Below are 18,128 nucleotides of genomic sequence, written 5' to 3'. Positions count from 1 at the left end.
TAACATATTTAGTCTCTTAGAATTCAAGATATGTTGCTTGTTCTAAGCAATTCTAAAGATATTACCAAGATACTCATCATCCTTTCCTCTTTGGTACCAAAGATTAAACATGAGTCTGAAGTAACTAGACAGAGAATGAGCATTAGTGCCTCCACCAATTATGGCTGTAAGGCCCATCCCTTGCACTCACTCTTGACAGAAATGACAGCTCTCTTACTTTCCTAAAACCATGGATGAACTTCTCCTCTTTGTTGTCCTTCCTATAACACAGATATTTGCAGTCACTGTTGGAACAAAAATTTTTCTGTTTCTGTTGGTATATGTGCTTGCGTGTACATGTATATGCGTACACATGCGTGTGCTACACACTTTGCTGAGTTACAGGAATAGCATTTTTGTTCACAACGTTGATAAGATCTCTCTGCCATGAAGCTTATATACTACCAGAGGGAAGAAAAAAGCCCCAAAGATAAATATATTTTTTTAAAAGGTAATTTCTAATAGTGAAAAAGATATGAAGATTAGTATATTAAGTAACAGGATTTGAGTCTCAAAACCATTGTTAAACAGGTAATATACTGACTCCATTTTACAGAATGAATCTATTTTCATGAAAAAAATTAGGCTCAGTGTTAGTGATTTAGATCCAGGCTTACTTATCAAGCCCAAATCTCCCATTTTGCACCACTCTGGAAAATCAAAGATGTTCAATAACACCACTGGGGGGGAGGGATAGCAAGGGGTGGGGAGTTGGGGAGGGATAACATAGGGAGAAATGCCAGATATAGGTGATGGGGAGGAAGGCAGCAAACCACATTGCCACGTATGTACCTATGCAACAATCTTGCATGTTCTTCACATGTACCGCAAAACCCAAAACGCAATAAAATATATATTTTAAAAAAAATTAACACCACTGGGATGTGGGATGGAGGATTGGGAAAGAAGAAAAAGGGTTGCTTTAGAATTGGTGACTAGGGAAGGCCTCTCTCAAGAAGAGACATTTGTACTGAAAGTCAAATAGAAAGAGGAAGCCAATTTCACATAAATAGAAAAGTATTCCAGACAAGAGCAGAAATAAGCTTGGTGTTTTTGAGGATACACATGCTAATACACTAGCACAGCTTGAGCATGAGCAGTATGAGGTAAGATTAAAGAGGGAAGCCCTGCGAGGTCTCACAGACCTTGGTAAGGTGTTTGAATTCAACCTAAGTCAAGTGGGAAGCCATCAGAAGATTTTCAGTAGGGAAATGACACAATCTGATTTACACTGTAAAAAGATCAATTTGTCAGCTATTACAAGAATGAATAATACTTAGAAAGCAATGGAAAGGGGAAGCAGGAAGACCAAAAAGTTGGCCCTTGCAGTTAAGGGAAGAAAGGACAACAGTGGTATAAATGGAGAGCAGTGACTATTCAGGGCATATTTTGAAAATGTAATTGGCTAGATTTGTTGAAGGATTAGGAAAGGGAAAAAAGGAAGTGGGAGAAATCAAGGATGATTCTTACTAGTCTTGTGATCTGAGCTATAGGTGGTTGGTGGAACAATTTACTGAGATTCATTCATTGTTCATCAAATGCTCATTGAGACCAAGTTTGTGCCAGGTACTGTTCTAGACACATGAACTATAGTAGCGAAAGAGGTAGCAAAAATCTCTCTTCGGGTAGAATTTATATTCTAGGTGGAAATGGAGAATAGAAAAGATTAAGCAAGGAATTGGGGAGGGAATAAGGTGAAGGATCGGTTACCATATCCTGCTGATTCTACCTCCTAAACCATTCCTTACAGTAGTTCAAGTAGAACATGAATGGCAGCTGCATCACAGCCACAGTCAGGGGTAGCCTTGAAAGATGTTGGGAAGGAAAAATCTTCTCAATAGGAAGAGCTTCATCTGGTCACTCACTTTATACAGCAGAAGTAGCTCAAGAAATAAGAACATATATAAATTCCTGGGCAGTGTCCAAAGGCCTGGCTGTTAGTCAGCAGTCTAGAAAAAAAGGATGGAAAGAGCAGAACCCCATATCTTGAGTAGAGGCCTGTGGATGGACATACAGACCCTTTTTGAAGGGTAAAGATTTCTGCATCACACATTTATACCTACCAGAAAGTATCCATCCCAGTAGAGGGACTAAAGAGCCAAGCAGGCAAAATGACTTTGCCAATTGACAGTAGCCAGCCTTTGTCATTGGCTACCATATAACTTGCATGAAAGGCATATGAATCAAGAGGCTACAGTGGGAAAAATGAAGGTTACTTGTGAGCTCAACAATACGGACTTCCACTTACCAATATCTTGCTGTATCCAGAAAGATACAGCAATAGCACGTAACAATATCTTGCTACTTTGCTTCTGAGTGTCCAACCTACCTCAAAATGAAGTACTTGTGGTTTATCTTCATGGGTCTAGATACCTATTTCAGATGTGGGTTGGCCTTTCCTGAGCAAGGGGACCTATTGTACAGCATAGCAGCTGAGCAAGGGGACCTATTGTACAGCAAACAAAATGGTCCTATGACCTTGGTTCCGTAATTTGTATCGCATACCATGTCATCTAGAAGCAGCTTCAAAGATGCTACAAGTGCCTTCTAAAGGCACACCTGAATCACCAGCTCAGTGACAATTCTGACTGGATGTGATGCCATCCTCAGGGTGCAGCACATGCTTACATCAAAAACTTTTATATAGGGTTAAGTCTGCAATAAAAAGAACATATAGGTTCAGAAACTAAGGGAGTTGGGAAACATGAGTGGCCCCACTTACTGTCATTTCTAGTGATCCAATCACAATAAGGAATTTCATGCTTCCTATTTTACAATTCTAGGCATTGCAGAGATGTACTGCAACTAAATAAAATTTTATTTAAGCTAAATAAATAAATTATTGAAGTTGGAAGTCCTGGTCTCCAAAGGATACACGCTCTTGCCAGGAGACACAACAAGTACTACATTGAACAAGATGTAGGTGCCACTAGGACACTTTGAAGTTCTTGTGCCCAAGAACCATAAAGTCAACATACTAACTGTGAGAGTTGACCCTAATCCAATGAAGAAGGTATTGTTGTGTTCACACAATTCAGACAGGGATAACATATGTGGAATCTAGGTGATCTATGTGGGTATCTCCTGGCATTTCCTTGCCTCCTGATCTCAGCGCTCTATGATACATGCAGCAGCCACTGTCTGAAAAGGGAATGGTGTGATTGCCAAGGGCTTACATTCCTAAGGAATGAAGGTTTGGGTTACAACACTAGGGAAGCCACCAAGGCCTGACAAGATGATAGCCGAGGGTAAGGGGAATTTAGAATGAATAGTGGATTAGAGAGAAGAGGAATAGCATTTGTGGACCTGAGACCAACTGCAGTCTTAGAGGCTGTTATTTATCCTACTAACTACCCTCATAAATATTTTTTCCTCAGAGAGGCCCACAGGAACCATGAAGGAGCTGTCTCATGAACGTGTTTGGAGAAACAGATCTCTGCGGTGCAAGGGGTAGTCTATAATAGCCATGAGAAACGAACAGTTCAGATCTCCTGCTGTGCCTGGGCAGCTCACAGCCTATGATCAAGCGTGGTATGGGTCCTAATGCAGGCCCATTCCGGAGAGATGTGGAACTCCTTTAATGACAGATTGAGCCGGGCAGGGTGGCTCATGCCTGTAATCCCATCACTTTGGGAGGCTGAGGTGGGCAGATCACAAGTTCAGGAGTTCAAGACCAGCCTGACCAACATGGTGAAACCCCATCTCTACCAAAAATGCAAAAATTAGCCAGATATGGTGGCAGGCAAGCACCTGTAGTCCCAGCTACTCAGGATGCTGAGGCAGGAGAACTGCTTGAACCTGGGAGGTAGAGGTTGCAGTGAGCCGAGATCGCACCACTGCACTCTAGCCTGGGTGACAAGAGCGAGACTCTGCCTCAAAAAAAAAAAAAAAAAGGATTTTGCCACCCATCGGGCTGGCCAAAACTTTATTAGAATGGTACTTCAGATTGAGAGACCCCTCCTACCCAATCCTCTTTCATTCCTGTGCCCCTCTCCTTCCCATTTGTGGGACTTTGATCACAGTGGGAAGGCTCTCTCTGGCTTTTATGTCTGTTAATGACTAGGTGCCAACATAAGAGACAAAAAGAATAAGAAATGTCAAGTCAATTTCAGTTTCGTCTTTCAAAGAACTGATGGTTGGGAGTTTAGAGAAATTTCATGATACTGAATTACAGTATGGATAACATGAAGAAAAGAAGGCTAGGTATATAAGAAGTAACTAGATCATTACCGGCTGACAGTTTTACTCAAAGATTGCTGATGCAAACTTTGTTACAGTCCTTCCTATATATTCTATGGGAATGGCACACCTGGAGTTGTACAGTACAGCAATCCTGCCTAGCAAAGAGGGGTTGGTCACTAAATGTCCGTGAAAGGGACAGGAGCAGGTCAAATGTTATAGAAAACTCTTTGACCTAAAGTAATAGGAAGATCCATGGTTCTCATGGTGGAGGGAGGGGTATTTTTGTCCCCCAGAAAACATTTGGCAATGTCTAGAAACACTTTTGGTTGTCACAATTGGGGAAGAGAGGGATACTGGAATAGATGAGGAAGAGATTAGGATGGTGTTAAACACCCAACGACGTACAGTACAATCCCCCTTCTCCCAACAAAGAATTATCGTACCCAAATATCAATAATGCCAAGGTTGAGAAACCCTAACATAAAGGATATGTGGGTATCAATACATAAACATATAATATCTTCACATATAACATTTAAAAATCAATATTTAATTACAAATGATTTGTTCTACATTCCAGCAATACAAAGTGTTGCATTAGTACCACCAAAACCAAAGGAATTGCTGAGTCCAATAAATCTTTTCTCACTTGAAAAATCCTGTGCCTTTAGTGGAACATAGTTGAGATCAAATTCTGGTTCTGTACAATCCAGGTTGAGAGTAGGTGGTAGTTTTTGATAATAACAAGCTAGTGTGGTAAAAGCTGCCTCCACCGCCCCTGCAGCTCCCAGCAGATGTCCTGTTGCTCCCTTGGTTGAGGAAACTGCAAGGGCATATGCGTGGTCTTTGAAGAGATGTTTGATAGCTTTGTTTTCAGCAGCATCTCCCAATGGGGTGGAAGTAGCATGTGCATTGATATAGGATATCTCTTCAGGTTGTACACCTGCATCTTTTAAAGCAGCAGCCATACACCTAATAAAACAAGAAAAGACATTTATCAGGACTAAGTTTAACTTAAACAAAAGTATCTTTATCTATACGGCTTATGTGAAACAAACGTAGGTATCTGAGCATACTGGATGAAAAGAAACCCTTGCTCTAGTGACAGAACCCCATCTTGGATTACCATGTGAGTTAGGATGCCATCTGCATGGTAATAATGAGTCACACTCACTACCTTAAACTGTTTCATCACCAAGAGTTAAACACACAAGACAATGAAAGATTGTTTAATCTCAAATAAAATATAACTTCATTTATTTGCACTGGCATTTTTCCTTGGGGGAAAAAACCATGTTGACTCAAGACTAGAATAATTTTTCTTCTAGGGCTTTTTTGAGTGTGGCAACTTTTTATGAGAATTATAATTCTAATTTTTTCTTTCATGTTTAATTTAAAACTTGGCATATTTCCCAATAATCTACTGTTTCACTGTTTCAAATAACCTTTCAAAATCCTCTTTATTTTGGCTATAAGAGTTCTAAACAAAGAATTACAAAGGCAAGCCAAGCCAAACAAACTTAAAAGGAAAAAAATATATCTGAAGGAACCTCCGAAAACCTTTTGGATGTCATCTTCCTCTTAGTTCCTAAAAGAAATATACATGTATGTATGTGTGCTTGTGTGTGTGTGTATATATATAGTGTATATAAATATATATATATAGTGTATATAAATACACATTTCTTAACAGCCAGCTCAGAGTATAATTTGAAGTATGCTGAAAGATTTCCTGCGAACATAACCATTTCATCTAGTTTGTTACTATGCTTGACATTTTTAGCACCAGCAGCTACACACTATAATTCAAAAGCAGGCCAGGCATAGTTGCTCATGCCTGTAATCCCAGCACTTTGAGAGGTCAAGGCAGGAGGACTGCTTGAGGCTAGGAGTTCTCGAGGAGCTCTGGCAACATAGCAAGACCCCCATCTCTATTAAAAAATTATATTAAAAAAAAGTAAAATAAAATTCAAAAGTATAATTTAGGGGTAGGTAAACTATGGCACTAGCTAGATGCCTATTTTTGTAGTTTCACTGGAACACATTCATGCCCCCTCATTTACATATTGTCTATGCCCTTCACATGACAACGGCAGAGTTGATTAGTTGCAACAGACTCCGTGGTCCACAAAGCCAAAAATATTTACTATATTTTTCCCATTACAGAAAAGGTTGCTAACTCTGGCTAATTTAACTGTGTAAAACATAATATGACTTAAAAAAGCTAAACTATTCACTATCTATTAACACATTACCAGCAACTTTTTTTTTTTTTTCATTTTACGTGTACTAATCTATAACAGTTAACTTCAATATAGTTCTTAAACCAGCAAGATCACCATCACCTGGGAGCATGTTAGAACTACAGAATCTTCCAGCTGGGAAATAAAACAAGACCCCCATCTCTACAAAAAATTAAAAAATAAACTGGTCTCAGTGGTGCATTCCTGTAGTCCCAGCTACTCAGGAGGCTGAGGTGAGAGGACTGCTTGAACCCAGGTGTTACAGACTCCAATAAGACCAGCATGGGCAATACAGCGAGACTTTGTCTCTAAAACAGCAAAACAAAACAGAATCTCAATCACAACCCTAGACCTACAGAATCAGAATTGGCATTTTAAATAATATCCCTAGGTGATTACAGTTTGAGAAGTGCTGACTTGAAAAGAACAGAAGTCTGTTGAAATGGGGCAAAGACCATGAACAACTCGAAGGGTTGACTTTATTTTCCAAGTCTGATGAAGGGTCAAAGAGGAGGACTTTGTGAGGGAGCACACTGATGCTTAAGTACAAATGGAGGCATGACAAATTGGCAAAGACATTCTTGGTCTTTTTTGCAACTCTATTAGGTTCAACTCAAATGCAATTTTTGCAAGGATATTCAAATGCTCTGAAATACTTCAAATGTCTTAAGCAAAGAATTTAAAAATCTTCTTTAGTCTAAAAGGGAAAAACAATAGAGATACTGTATTCAAAGTGAGATACTAGAATTTTCCCTAATCTGGGACTCCAATAAAGTGTCTTATTTGAAGAAATATTTTCATTTTGAAGGAAATAACCCATCTTTACCTTAAGGCACCTTCTCCTTCAGGATCAGGGGCAGTTATGTGACCAGCATCACCTGAGAGTCCATAGCCCAAAACTTCTGCATAGATCCGGGCTCTTCTTTGAATAGCATGTTCATATTCTTCCAGTACCAGCACAGCTGCGCCTTCTCCCATTACAAAACCATCTCTCTTTGGATGAAATGGTCGACATGCCAACTTGGGATCTGAGTTTGTGCTCAGAGCCCGGGCTCTGGAAAACCCAGCAAGAGATAAAGGGCTAATACAAGAATCTGTACCTCCAGCCACCATCACATCAGCATCACCACGGGCTACAAATCTGAAAGAGTCCCCCACAGCATGAGCTCCTGTGGTACAGGCTGTGGACACTGCATGATTGGGGCCCTTGAGTTTATATCGAATGCTAACCTGGCCTGCTGCCATGTTGACCAGAATCTTAGGGACAAAAAATGGGCTAACTTTATTGTAACCTTTTGTCTGAAAATTCAAAGCAGTTTCAGAAACAACTTCAAGAGGAATCATTCCCATGCCAATTGCAACACCAGTAGCCGCTTGATCAGCTTCTGACTGAGGATGCCAGCCGGAATCCTTCATGGCTAATTCTGCAGCCCCCATAGCCATGATGGTGGGAGAAGACATGGACTTGATATCTGATTTGGACACAAAGTTTTGTTCATTGAACTGACCTTCATCACAACCTCTTGGCACATAAGCAGCAACACTGCAAGGGAGACTCTTATACTCTTCACCAACCAGTGAAACAATTCCACTCTCTCCTCGCATAAGACGATCCCAAACCAGGTGAGTTCCAACACCAAGAGGAGTCACTAAGCCAATGCCTGTAATGACAACTCGCCTATGCAATCTGGATATTGGCACAGTTACGAAAAACTTCCTTTTACTTCTTGTTAACTGCTGGCATAATCTTGAAGACAGAAGATGAGTGCTTGTAATTTTCAGGAAGTTTTGCAGGCAGTTGGACATGATTAAGATTCAGATGATCAGAAACACATTCCTGTAACAGACCACAGCACACCTAGGAGGTATTCTTTTAAATAGCTTAAGGGCCTAAGGAAAAACATCCAAGATGTTCCTTTGGGTGCTTGATATGAGCTGCTAATGAGCACAGGGAAGATGTTCCATAGTTTTAATTTATACTTTATCATCAAACCACCTGTTTAAACTTATCTCCTTTTAGATTTTAAGTGCCCTCTGACATTTGAAGACAAAGAAATGAAGTGATGATTCATTCAATTCGCCAAAACAGAGTAATTCAATGAAAAATATAAAGGCACCTCTAGCCTGATATGAGCTGCAGGAAGCATCCTTTCTCAGGATAACTTCTAAATAGTATTTCTGGTGTCAGTGGCACAGAAAACACATATTCTTTTACGTAGGTAAGCGGGCTTTATCAATCTTCAATACTTAAGGATAACCAACCTTTTCAAAAGGCCACCCAGGGCTAAGAGCCCTAGACTGAGCGTCTGGATACATGATTTGGCAATCGACTCTGTGACCAAGCTTGCGACTAGGGGAAGGGGACAAGTCTTTCCACTCCTCTAAACTTCTCCAATTGAATCATCTGTGGAAGGAGTGGTTAGGACTGACTGATCATTTCAAGGGTACTACGAAGGCCAAGGGCGGGACTAGAACGGTGTAGCTATTCCCTTGCCGCCGCTCAGCCACAGCCACACACGTACACACCCGAAGCAGCATGGAGAGAGAAAAAGAAATCAGGCCCCAGGTCCTTGGACTCCCCTCTCGAAATTCAACCCCGACTTGATGTGACTTTAAAGGAAGAAAGGAGGGGCGAAGGAGGAAGGTAGCGAGCGATACCTGTAACAGGGATCGCGCAGTACACGCCGCCACCGTCCTAGGCGATGACGCTCCGGAGCACACGCGCACGCGCGCACGCACGTACGCTCATGCGCGCTCCCACGCACGGGTCACGTTCGACTCCCTTTCCGCCGGTTGACTTTGAGCCGCGTCACCTTGGCGGAGGTCAGACCGTGGGAGGCGACGGGGTAGCTGTTTGCCTCCTGAGACACCTCTCTCGGAACTTCAGTGACTCGCCGATAATCAAGGACCTGCACATAACGCGATGAAATAGCATTTTGACCCATCAAAAAGGCATTTTTCTTTGATAGTGATAATGCCCAAATATTCCCATGTTGTCAGAGAAGGAACCCCATCGTATCCTACTGAAAATCTAAGAAAGGAAAGTACTGCAGTCTCGAAGTTATTGCTGTAGCTCGCAAAATTATTAGTAATTGTGAGTAAAGTAGAACTAACCAAAATGGCCAACATCAGGAAATTGGTTGTGTATCTCCAAATGCCATGCAGCCGTTTAAAATAACTCTACAGGTGAATATTAATGAGATGTTGCGACTGTTTGTTGGGAGACATAGTTACAAAACAGTATATATTTGTTTTTTCAAAAATAATTATTTAAAGGTCTGCAAGATGTGTAATGATTGTGATCTCCCTCATTTTTGCTTAGCTTTATTTAATACCTTTTCTACAATAAACAGATGTTTTTGTAATAAAGTTTTTACTTCTTAAAAGTTGTCACCAGGCTGTTCTGCCTATGGAGTAGCCATTACTTTCCTAATAAACTTGCTTCCAATTAAAAAAAAAAAAGTTATCACCAGATTTGAGACACAGCCTCCCAAAGTGCTGGAGTTACAACTGTGAGCCACTGTGCCTGGAGAACATATAATTTTAATGTGCTTTTTTGTTTTTCTTTTGTAACATCACAAAATCATCTTGGATATGAAGGGACAAATTAAATCTTGCAGAAAAGTAAAAAGACTAAAAGTAAAAAGACCATCGTTTTTATACCTACCTCTTACCACCTTTTCTTTGCTCTAGAAAAGGGTGGGAAATTTTTGATATTTTATAGCTTTATATATTTGGTACCATGTTTCCTGCTATAATACCATCGTGGTTTCCTCCACCAAAATCTTCAAATGGGCTCTGCTTATCCTACCCTTCTGTTAAGACTTCTTAGGTTTGCCCTAAATTTTTTGTAATCCGATTCAAAACTATCTTTCCAGTTATGGCTCCCATTCTCTGTTAAATGTGCTTTCCACCCAGTAAACTGATTTTCTCACTACACTATGTCTTCATTGACCCTAACTTTTCTCATCTCTGTACTTTTGCTATTTTCAACAACCATTCATTTTCTTCCTCTCTATGCTTGACACTTGAATGCAAAAATAAGGAGAGGTGTCACTCTTGCTTTCAAGAAGTTCATGGTCTAGTAAAGGGAGACAGCCATAGAAACAAGTGCAAACTATTGAAACAGGTGCTGTAATACAATTATTATAACACAAAAGGGACAATGAGGTCTGTGCTACCTAGTGAAGTCAGGAAAAGCTTCAGAGAAATGATCCTTGAACTGCATCTTGGAAATGAATGTTTGTCTAGTAAATTCGGTGGGAAAGGGCATCCTGGCAGGAGGAGTAGAACAAAGGCCTGGAGAAATGAAGTGCCATGGTATCATCCAAAACTGCTAAGTATGTGGCCAACATCATATTTGAGGTGTGGGACAAAGCAACACTAAAAGCATGAAAGCAAGGCAGGGGCCGGATCACAAAAGCCTGGGGTGTCATACTGAGGACTTTGGATTTAATCCTGTAGTTCAGAGAGCATATGCTGGCCTCCAGGGTATAATTTGGAGTGCAACATTCTTTTTTTGTTTTTTTTTGAGACAGAAGTCTCTCCCTGTTGCCAGGTTAGAGTGCAGTGGTGCGATCTCAGCTCACTGCAACCTCTACCTCCTGGGTTCAAGCGATTCTCCTGCCTCAGCCTCCCGAGTAGCTGGGACTACAGGCGTGTGCCACCATGCCCAGCTAATTTTTGTATTTTTAGTAGAAACGGGTTTGTACCATGTTTGCCAGGATGGTCTCGATCTCCTGACCTCATGATCCGCCTGCCTCGGCCTCCCAAAGTACTGGGATTACAGGTGTGAACCAACATTATTTTATTGAATCTAAACTCCTCTAGAAAGGACATGGTAAACTCTCTCATTCCCTTCACCTCTATTACTCCTTTTTGTCTTGAACAAAGTCACTTAAAAATTTAAGTTCTTAACTTAACTGGTTCTTAACTTAGAATGTGGGTAGAGGGAGCCATAGAAAACTTTTTACCAGGAGACCAACACGATCAAATGGGTGCTTTAGAAAGATCACTTGCACAAAAGAACAGGGTGGGTTGGAAGGATGTGGAAACGGACCCAGGGAAGAAGCTAAGAACAGGTGAAACGTGATGAGGTTCTGAAGGCAATAGCAAGGAGATGTTGAGAAGGAAACATTACTAGGATGTTGTACATGATTTAAGGAGGGTGGGGAGTCTCTCACAGCTAGCAAGTCCTCTCCTTTCTCACCTTCTTAACCTCTCAGTTTAAGGCTTCTGTTCAAATCTCCCCTCCTCACTGAAACTTCAGCCCACAGTGAAATGTTCCTCCCTCTAAACTAGTAGTTCTCAAAGTTTACTGTGAGTCAAAATCACCCGAAGGGCTTTTTACCACGCAGATTGCTGGGACCCACCTTTAAAGATGGAGCTTCAGAATTTGTTTTCCTGACAAGTTTCCTGGTGATGCTGCTGTTGCTTGGCCAACCACTGCTCTAAACTTACTATGACTTCCATGAGAGTAGGGACCATACCTGTGTCCTTCACAGTGCTTGGCATCTAGTAGTCACTTCATAAATATACGATGAATGAATGAATGATGGAATGAATACATCAACATTTATCCCTACATTTGATAGTACACATGCACTTTTTGTGCATTTCTTACCAAATGACTTTTGTGAAAACCAATGCCACAGCATTAATACTGTGATAACAATGTATAGTCCAAAAATCTTAGAAATCACTATTTCAAAAAAATCATCTCAGGGCCAGGTGCAGTGGCTCACGCCTGTAATCCCAGTACTTTGGGAAGCCGAGGCGGGTGGATCACAAGATCAGGTGTTCGAGACCAGCCTGACCAACATGATGAAACCCCGTCTCTTTTAAAAATAAATAAATAAATAAAATTTAAAAACATCTGAAATTTGGCCGGGCGCGGTGGCTCACGCCTATAATCCCAGCACTTTGGGAGGCCGAGGCGGGTGGATCACAAGGTCAAGAGATCAAGACCATCCTGGTCAACAAGGTGAAACCCCGTCTCTACTAAAAATACAAAAATTAGCTGGGCATGGTGGTGTACGCCTGTATTCCCAGCTACTCGGGAGGCTGAGGCAGGAGAATTGCTTGAACTCAGAAGGCAAGGTTGCGGTGAGCCGAGATCGTGCCATTGCACTCCAGTCTGGTTAACAAGAGCGAAACTCCATCTCAAAAAAAAAAAAAATCTGAAATTTAAGTCCTTCCAAATAACTCTTTAGCAACACTTCTGTTAAAGTTCTTGAGTAACTATAATCTCTTTTGAATGCCACCGCTTATAAAGCTATGAAGGGAATCCATTATAATAAGGGATTTTGTCTCATTTTCCTGGCTGCTTCCTCCATTTCAGTCAACTTAGAGATATTCTAATTCTTCAGTTTCCTTTACAAAAGCAGAATAAGCTACCCTAACTTTCTTTATACCAATCATTGTTTCAAACAACCAAAGAATGGTCTAATACTAAATCAGCATTGAAATTCTTGTTCTTTGATTTTTTTTTTTGTTCCAAAACATTTTTTTCCAGGACTTCACCTTCATTAAAAACATCATTTTTAGAGTTGACATATCATAGCACTATTCTTTTTTTTCCTTTCTTTTTTTTTTTTTTTTTGAGATAGACTACCACTCTATCGCACAGGCTGGAGTACAGTGGCACAATTTCAGCTCACTGCAACCTCTGCCTTCTGGGTTCAAGCGCTCCTCCTGCCTCTCAGCCTCCCAAGTAGCTGGGACTACAGGTGTGCACTACCACGCCTGGCCTAACGCCATTCTTTAATAAAATAGAAAAAAGACACGCCTAAAATCCCAGCACTTGGGAGGCGGGTGGATCATGAGGTCAAGAGATTGAGACCATCCTGGTCCACAAGGTGAAACCCCGTCTCTACTAAAAATAGAAAAATTAGCTGGGCATGGTGGCGCTGGCCTGTAGTCCCAGCTACTCGGGAGGCTGAGGCAGGAGAATTGCTTGAACCCAGGAGGCAGAGGTTGCAGTGAGCCAAGATCGTGCCATTGCACTCCAGCCTGGGTAACAAGAGTGAAACTTCATCTCAAAAAAAAGGAAAAAAAAATAGAAAAAAGAAAGAACCCTCTAAACTTTTCCCAGGATTGATTTGGTTATATTAAAAAATTAGCCTCCATAAAAACCATTAGCAAGAAGAGGGGTTGAAATCTTTCAGGAATTTGTATAGTGATTCACTATTGTGTGACTATATTAAGTGATTAACCAACAATTATTCAGTACCTGCTGTGTACAAAGCAGTCTGAGACAGATGGCACAAGAGACCTTTAATCTAATAGGGAAGGTAAAACTAATGATACCTTACAGAGAGAGAGCCTTTTAGTTGAGGAAACAAGTTATTGTGAAGAGAAAAACAAAAGTCATTTTGTTGCCCCACAAAAGTACCCTATGGCCATTCTGCCAAGGGGAAGCTGACAGCTTGCTACCCTTCGCTTGACACCTCTGCATTAACACCAGAGCATTTCCGCTTTGGTGTTCTGTGTATAAACAATCTTGCTATGATTTTTTTTTTTTTTTTTGGTAGAGGCAGGGTCTTGCCATGTTGCCCAGGCTGGTCTGAAACTCCTGGGCTCAAGAGATCCACGTATCTCGACCTCCCAAAGTATTGGGATTACTGGCATGAGCCACCATGTCCAGCCCCTAAAATTTTATTTGAAAAAAAGAGGTCTGTTGCTTTTTAAAAAAAGTCACAAATACTGTATAATACATAATATTCTCATATAATTAGTACAGGATAAATCAATGTATCAATGGAAAAAAGAAATCCAAAGTAAGAAGAATACAGTTTGTGACAGCTATATCCCCAGACCCACATCCCCGTTCCATTGTGCTGTTGAAGGAGACTAGATTTCCCAGACTGTCTGTTTTTGCCTTTTTATGTATGTTTTTTATTTTATTTTTTGTAAATCTGGCCTTACTGAAATGCCCCCTTTTATCTTGATGAGGCCTCATTCTTAGAAATGATACGGTAGAGAAAATGCTGTATGTCATTTCTATTTCTAGGCTCATGAGATTAAAGGTAGGTGTGACTGCTTTTGCGTGTGTGTCCACTTGTGCATTAACTAACTGCAGAAGTCTCTGAGGCTCTACAGCAGGAGATAGTAAACTACAGCCTGCAGACCAAATCCAGCAGGCTACCTGGATTTGCAAATAAAATTTCACTAGACCATAGCCACGCCCATTTATTTCAAGTATTGACTGTGGAGATACAACTGCAGAAGTGAGTTAAATAGTTGAGACAGACCCTATGGCTTATAAAGCCTAAAACATTTACTATGTGGCCCTTTACAGAAAATGGTTTTGGCCCCTGTTCTATGGGATGGAAAGAAATTGGGTCCACTGACATTATGACACCTGCATTATTAAAGAGTTTTATGAGCCAGAAAGAAATTACTCTTGTGTTAAGCCACTGAAAATTTTAGTTGTAGAAGCTAGCAACATACTACTATCTGTTGAACACACTATTCTTGGAAGCTGGTCCAAAGAGCTACATATTTATTAAAAATTGTATGTCTATCTGGCAGACGAACAGTCATTGAAGTGGATGGCATAGTTTAGGGGCTTGCTTGGAGATTCTGGAAAAAAATTTCAAGTCTTAAAAGCAAACAAATGAAACATCAAGAAACTTAAAAGATTACTCAGGAAAACCACTTATTTTTTTTTCTTTTGAGACGGAGTCTCGCTCTGTCGCCACGCTGCAGTGTCATGGTGCCGTCTCGGCTCACAGCAACCTCAGACTCCTTGGTTCAAGCATTTCTCCTGCCTCAGCCTCCTGAGTAGCTGGATTACATGCACACGCAACCACGCCCAGCTAATTTTTGTATTTTTAGTAGAGACAGGGTTTCACCATGTTGGCCAGAATGGTCTCGATCTGCTGACCTCGTGATCCGCCCGCCTCGGCCTCCCAAAGTGCTGGAATTATAGGCCTGAGCCACCGCGCCCGGGGCAAATCACTTATCTTAAGAAATAAGTTCAAGAAAAATTACTGTTGAGGTTGAGAAGGAATTTCTGCAAAGCAGGAAGCCAGTGGTAAAGCACACTTTCAAGGACATGGTGGAGCAGAGACTGGATTAAAGTAATTAGAGATGCATCTTCTAAGAGGAATAAAAGACCTAGGATCTACCTAAAAAACAAGTCACAAAATAATAGTTACCCTCACTGTGTGGGATGCAAATTTTTATTCTCTTCCCTCCCCGCCCTCGACATTCTACTATGCATGTGTTTTACGCTGGTCACTACGGTGTAAACCGAATCCACAACCCATTATTATGTTGCAACCTATGGTTTAAAAATACACTTCTTTACAGAGGAATCATATACTAGCTGAGCTGGGACTTTGATTTTCAGTCATTCTCAAAATTCTGAAAAGAATTAATGTAACAAACTCAGCCATTTATAGCCATGATTTTGTTGTTGACGTCTGTTGCTCCTTTCTTCTGGGATCTTTCATCCACGTCTGTGTAGAACGGCCTGACAACCAGCGAAGGACATGATTCTAAGGTCGTTTTACTTGTGGGGAAAGGAGGGAGGTACATGCGGTTTCTCCGCTTTAGTGGCTGGATCAGTTCGGCTGGCCCAGGGCGCAGAGGGATTCGGGTTTCTGAGAGGAACGTGCCGGGACCATTCGCCCGGTGTCTTTAGACAGAAGCCTGCCTCCCGCCCAGCCGAGCTCTTTAGTCCTGAGGACTAGAAAACACCCTCCTCCCGACCCACGCCCCTCAGTCCCTGCGCCCAGGCCCCGCCCCTCCTTGCGGAACCCCTCCCCAACCTCGGGCCGAAGCCCCCCGCCCCTGCCGCCCAAGGCCCCTACCCCTTCTGAACAGCCCCTCGCCCCTCCCCAAGGGGCCGCCGCTGCACCCCGCCGAGCTCCCCTGCTCCAGGCCCAGGCCCCGCCCTTGCCGGCCAAGGACCCCGCCCCTCCCGGTGGCTGCGGTAGTTGCCGCGCGCTGAGGCGCCTGCTCAGTGTAGGACGCGAGCGCGAGGGGCGGCGACGGCCGCTGGCGCTCAAGCATGGCGGCGGCGGCGGCGTTGGGCAGCTCCTCAGGCTCGGCGTCCCCAGCCGTGGCCGAGCTCTGCCAGAACACTCCGGAGACCTTTCTGGAGGCCTCCAAGCTGCTGCTCACCTATGCTGACAACATCCTCAGGTGCAGGGCAACGGGGTCCGACGGCGGGTACCGGGGCAGGTGGGCCGCGGCGCCTGGTCGGTCAGGAACTGGGTGCGTCTGCCCGAGCCCCGGAGGGCACCGACGCGCGGACAGACCGGGACCTGGAACGGGTTCTGCTCCTAACGTCTGAGCCCACCGGCCGGGGGCCTCGGGACCCGGCCAGGTCCCATCCCCGCTCGAGAAGAGGAAGTTTCTTTGCAGTTGTGACTTGGCACCTGCAGTCTGGGTGCCGCGGGTGAACTGGAGCCCCGGAAGCGGGGCGGGGCGGGGCGGAGAGGTTGGAAGGCGTGATTCAGACACTGCCGCTCTTCTCGTCGTTTCACGGCCTCGGCTGTCAGGGCACAAGCGGTAACCGCGTGTCATTCCCCTTGCGTGCATTTTTTCGAGCGGACTGGCTTGCATTTCCACATGCTTATCAGAAGTTAGTCGCTGACAAGGTGGTATTTTCTTCCTATGCTGAGACTATCCTACTACTAAAGCATAACGCTTCTGCAGTGGTGGGTTTTTACATTTTTAATGTTTTCCTCCGCCCACTTTTGTTGATTGAAACATTAACTGTAGTACTTTGAAGTTACGGTTTTTATTTTAATACGTGGATTCTACATAACCCTTTCAAAATGCGTGGAGGTAGTCGCCTTGGATGAGAGTAATGTGCTTCATTCTCCTGTGAGCAAAATTGCGCTTCTGGAGGTCTAAGGGACCTTGTAGATTTGGGGAACTGGGAGGCAGGTTTAATTATTAATTCTAAATGAATACCCACCTCAACTCTTCAATCAAATGATGTGTCTTAAGGAGGAGCATGATGTGGGGGGAGGGAAATGGAACTGAGGCTGAAGGAGCACCACTTGCTTTAGTGGTGTGACCTCATTTATCAGGTCACCGTGATTAATTAGGTTCTCTGTTCCCCTCAGCCCCTGGTATACATTAAGTGGTTGGTATATTGTCATGAAGTCTGAGGAAATTCTCAGTTTCAAGGTTATAGGTTTCATGTGACCCAATTTTTAGACATTGGTTACACGTGCAGTTTTTAAAATTCATGTCGGTAATATGTTCATTTAGGTAATGGTAATGATTTTTAAAGCAAATTTAAGGGAAAATATTGAGCCTTTATTTTGTGGCAGATGCTATGAAGGATGCAGCATGTCGCCTATTCACAGCTGTGTAATTGTGACCTTTGTGGGGACCACCTTTTAGCTGACACTTACCACCTGGAAAGCCATCAAGCTATTTAAACCCCTCTATTCAGAAAAGAGAGGTGGCCTTGTCATGAAGACTCACTTCCGCATTAAATCCAGTGAAACCGAAGATGCTGAGATTGTTAGTTTGAGAAAGGCAACCGCTGCATGCAAATAATGACATTTAGCATCATAATCTTCATTATGAATGTTTACTAAACTCCTAAAAGAAACTTGGCATGCTGTCAGTTAATGTTATAGTCTTTACTAATGGCTTATATTTCCGATTTTTTTTTTTATTTTGAGACGGAGTTTT

General features: G+C 42.4%; 2 protein-coding genes across 9 annotated transcripts in view; one reads left to right on the top strand and one right to left on the bottom strand.

Moving 5' to 3' along the window:
- Positions 1-4,750: 4,750 nt before the first annotated feature.
- On the bottom strand, positions 4,751-16,893 carry OXSM (3-oxoacyl-ACP synthase, mitochondrial). Of its 2 annotated transcripts, XM_017965900.4 has the most exons (4): positions 16,596-16,893; positions 9,123-9,373; positions 7,291-8,301; positions 4,751-5,193 (listed from the first exon to the last, which is right to left on the bottom strand). In XM_017965900.4, the coding sequence occupies exons 3-4, from the start codon at positions 8,268-8,270 to the stop codon at positions 4,791-4,793; spliced, it is 1,383 nt and encodes a 460-aa protein (XP_017821389.2). In that variant the 5' UTR covers positions 8,271-8,301; positions 9,123-9,373; positions 16,596-16,893; the 3' UTR covers positions 4,751-4,790. The 2 variants fall into 2 exon arrangements, with proteins under 2 accessions (XP_017821389.2, XP_078210540.1); XM_078354414.1 differs by lacking the exon at positions 16,596-16,893 and having other exon boundaries at positions 7,291-8,868; positions 9,123-9,189.
- The window catches only part of NGLY1 (N-glycanase 1), a 61,590-nt gene continuing 59,923 nt past the window's right edge, over positions 16,462-18,128 (top strand). For 3 of the 7 annotated variants that reach the window (XM_008983921.5, XM_002759663.7, XM_002759664.6), the window contains exon 1: positions 16,462-16,616. In XM_008983921.5, the coding sequence (XP_008982169.4) occupies positions 16,483-16,616 (134 nt within the window). In that variant the 5' untranslated portion in view covers positions 16,462-16,482. Of the gene's footprint in view, positions 17,304-18,128 lie in introns of all 7 variants that reach the window. The other 4 variants (XM_035278577.3, XM_008983922.5, XM_078354412.1 and 1 more) reach the window with 4 other exon arrangements.

This window comes from Callithrix jacchus, chromosome 17 (assembly GCF_049354715.1).
Source record: "Callithrix jacchus isolate 240 chromosome 17, calJac240_pri, whole genome shotgun sequence".
NCBI classification, from domain to species: Eukaryota; Metazoa; Chordata; class Mammalia; order Primates; family Cebidae; genus Callithrix; species Callithrix jacchus.
Note: the sequence above shows the minus strand (reverse complement) of the source record. Positions and strands in the feature narration are given on the sequence as shown.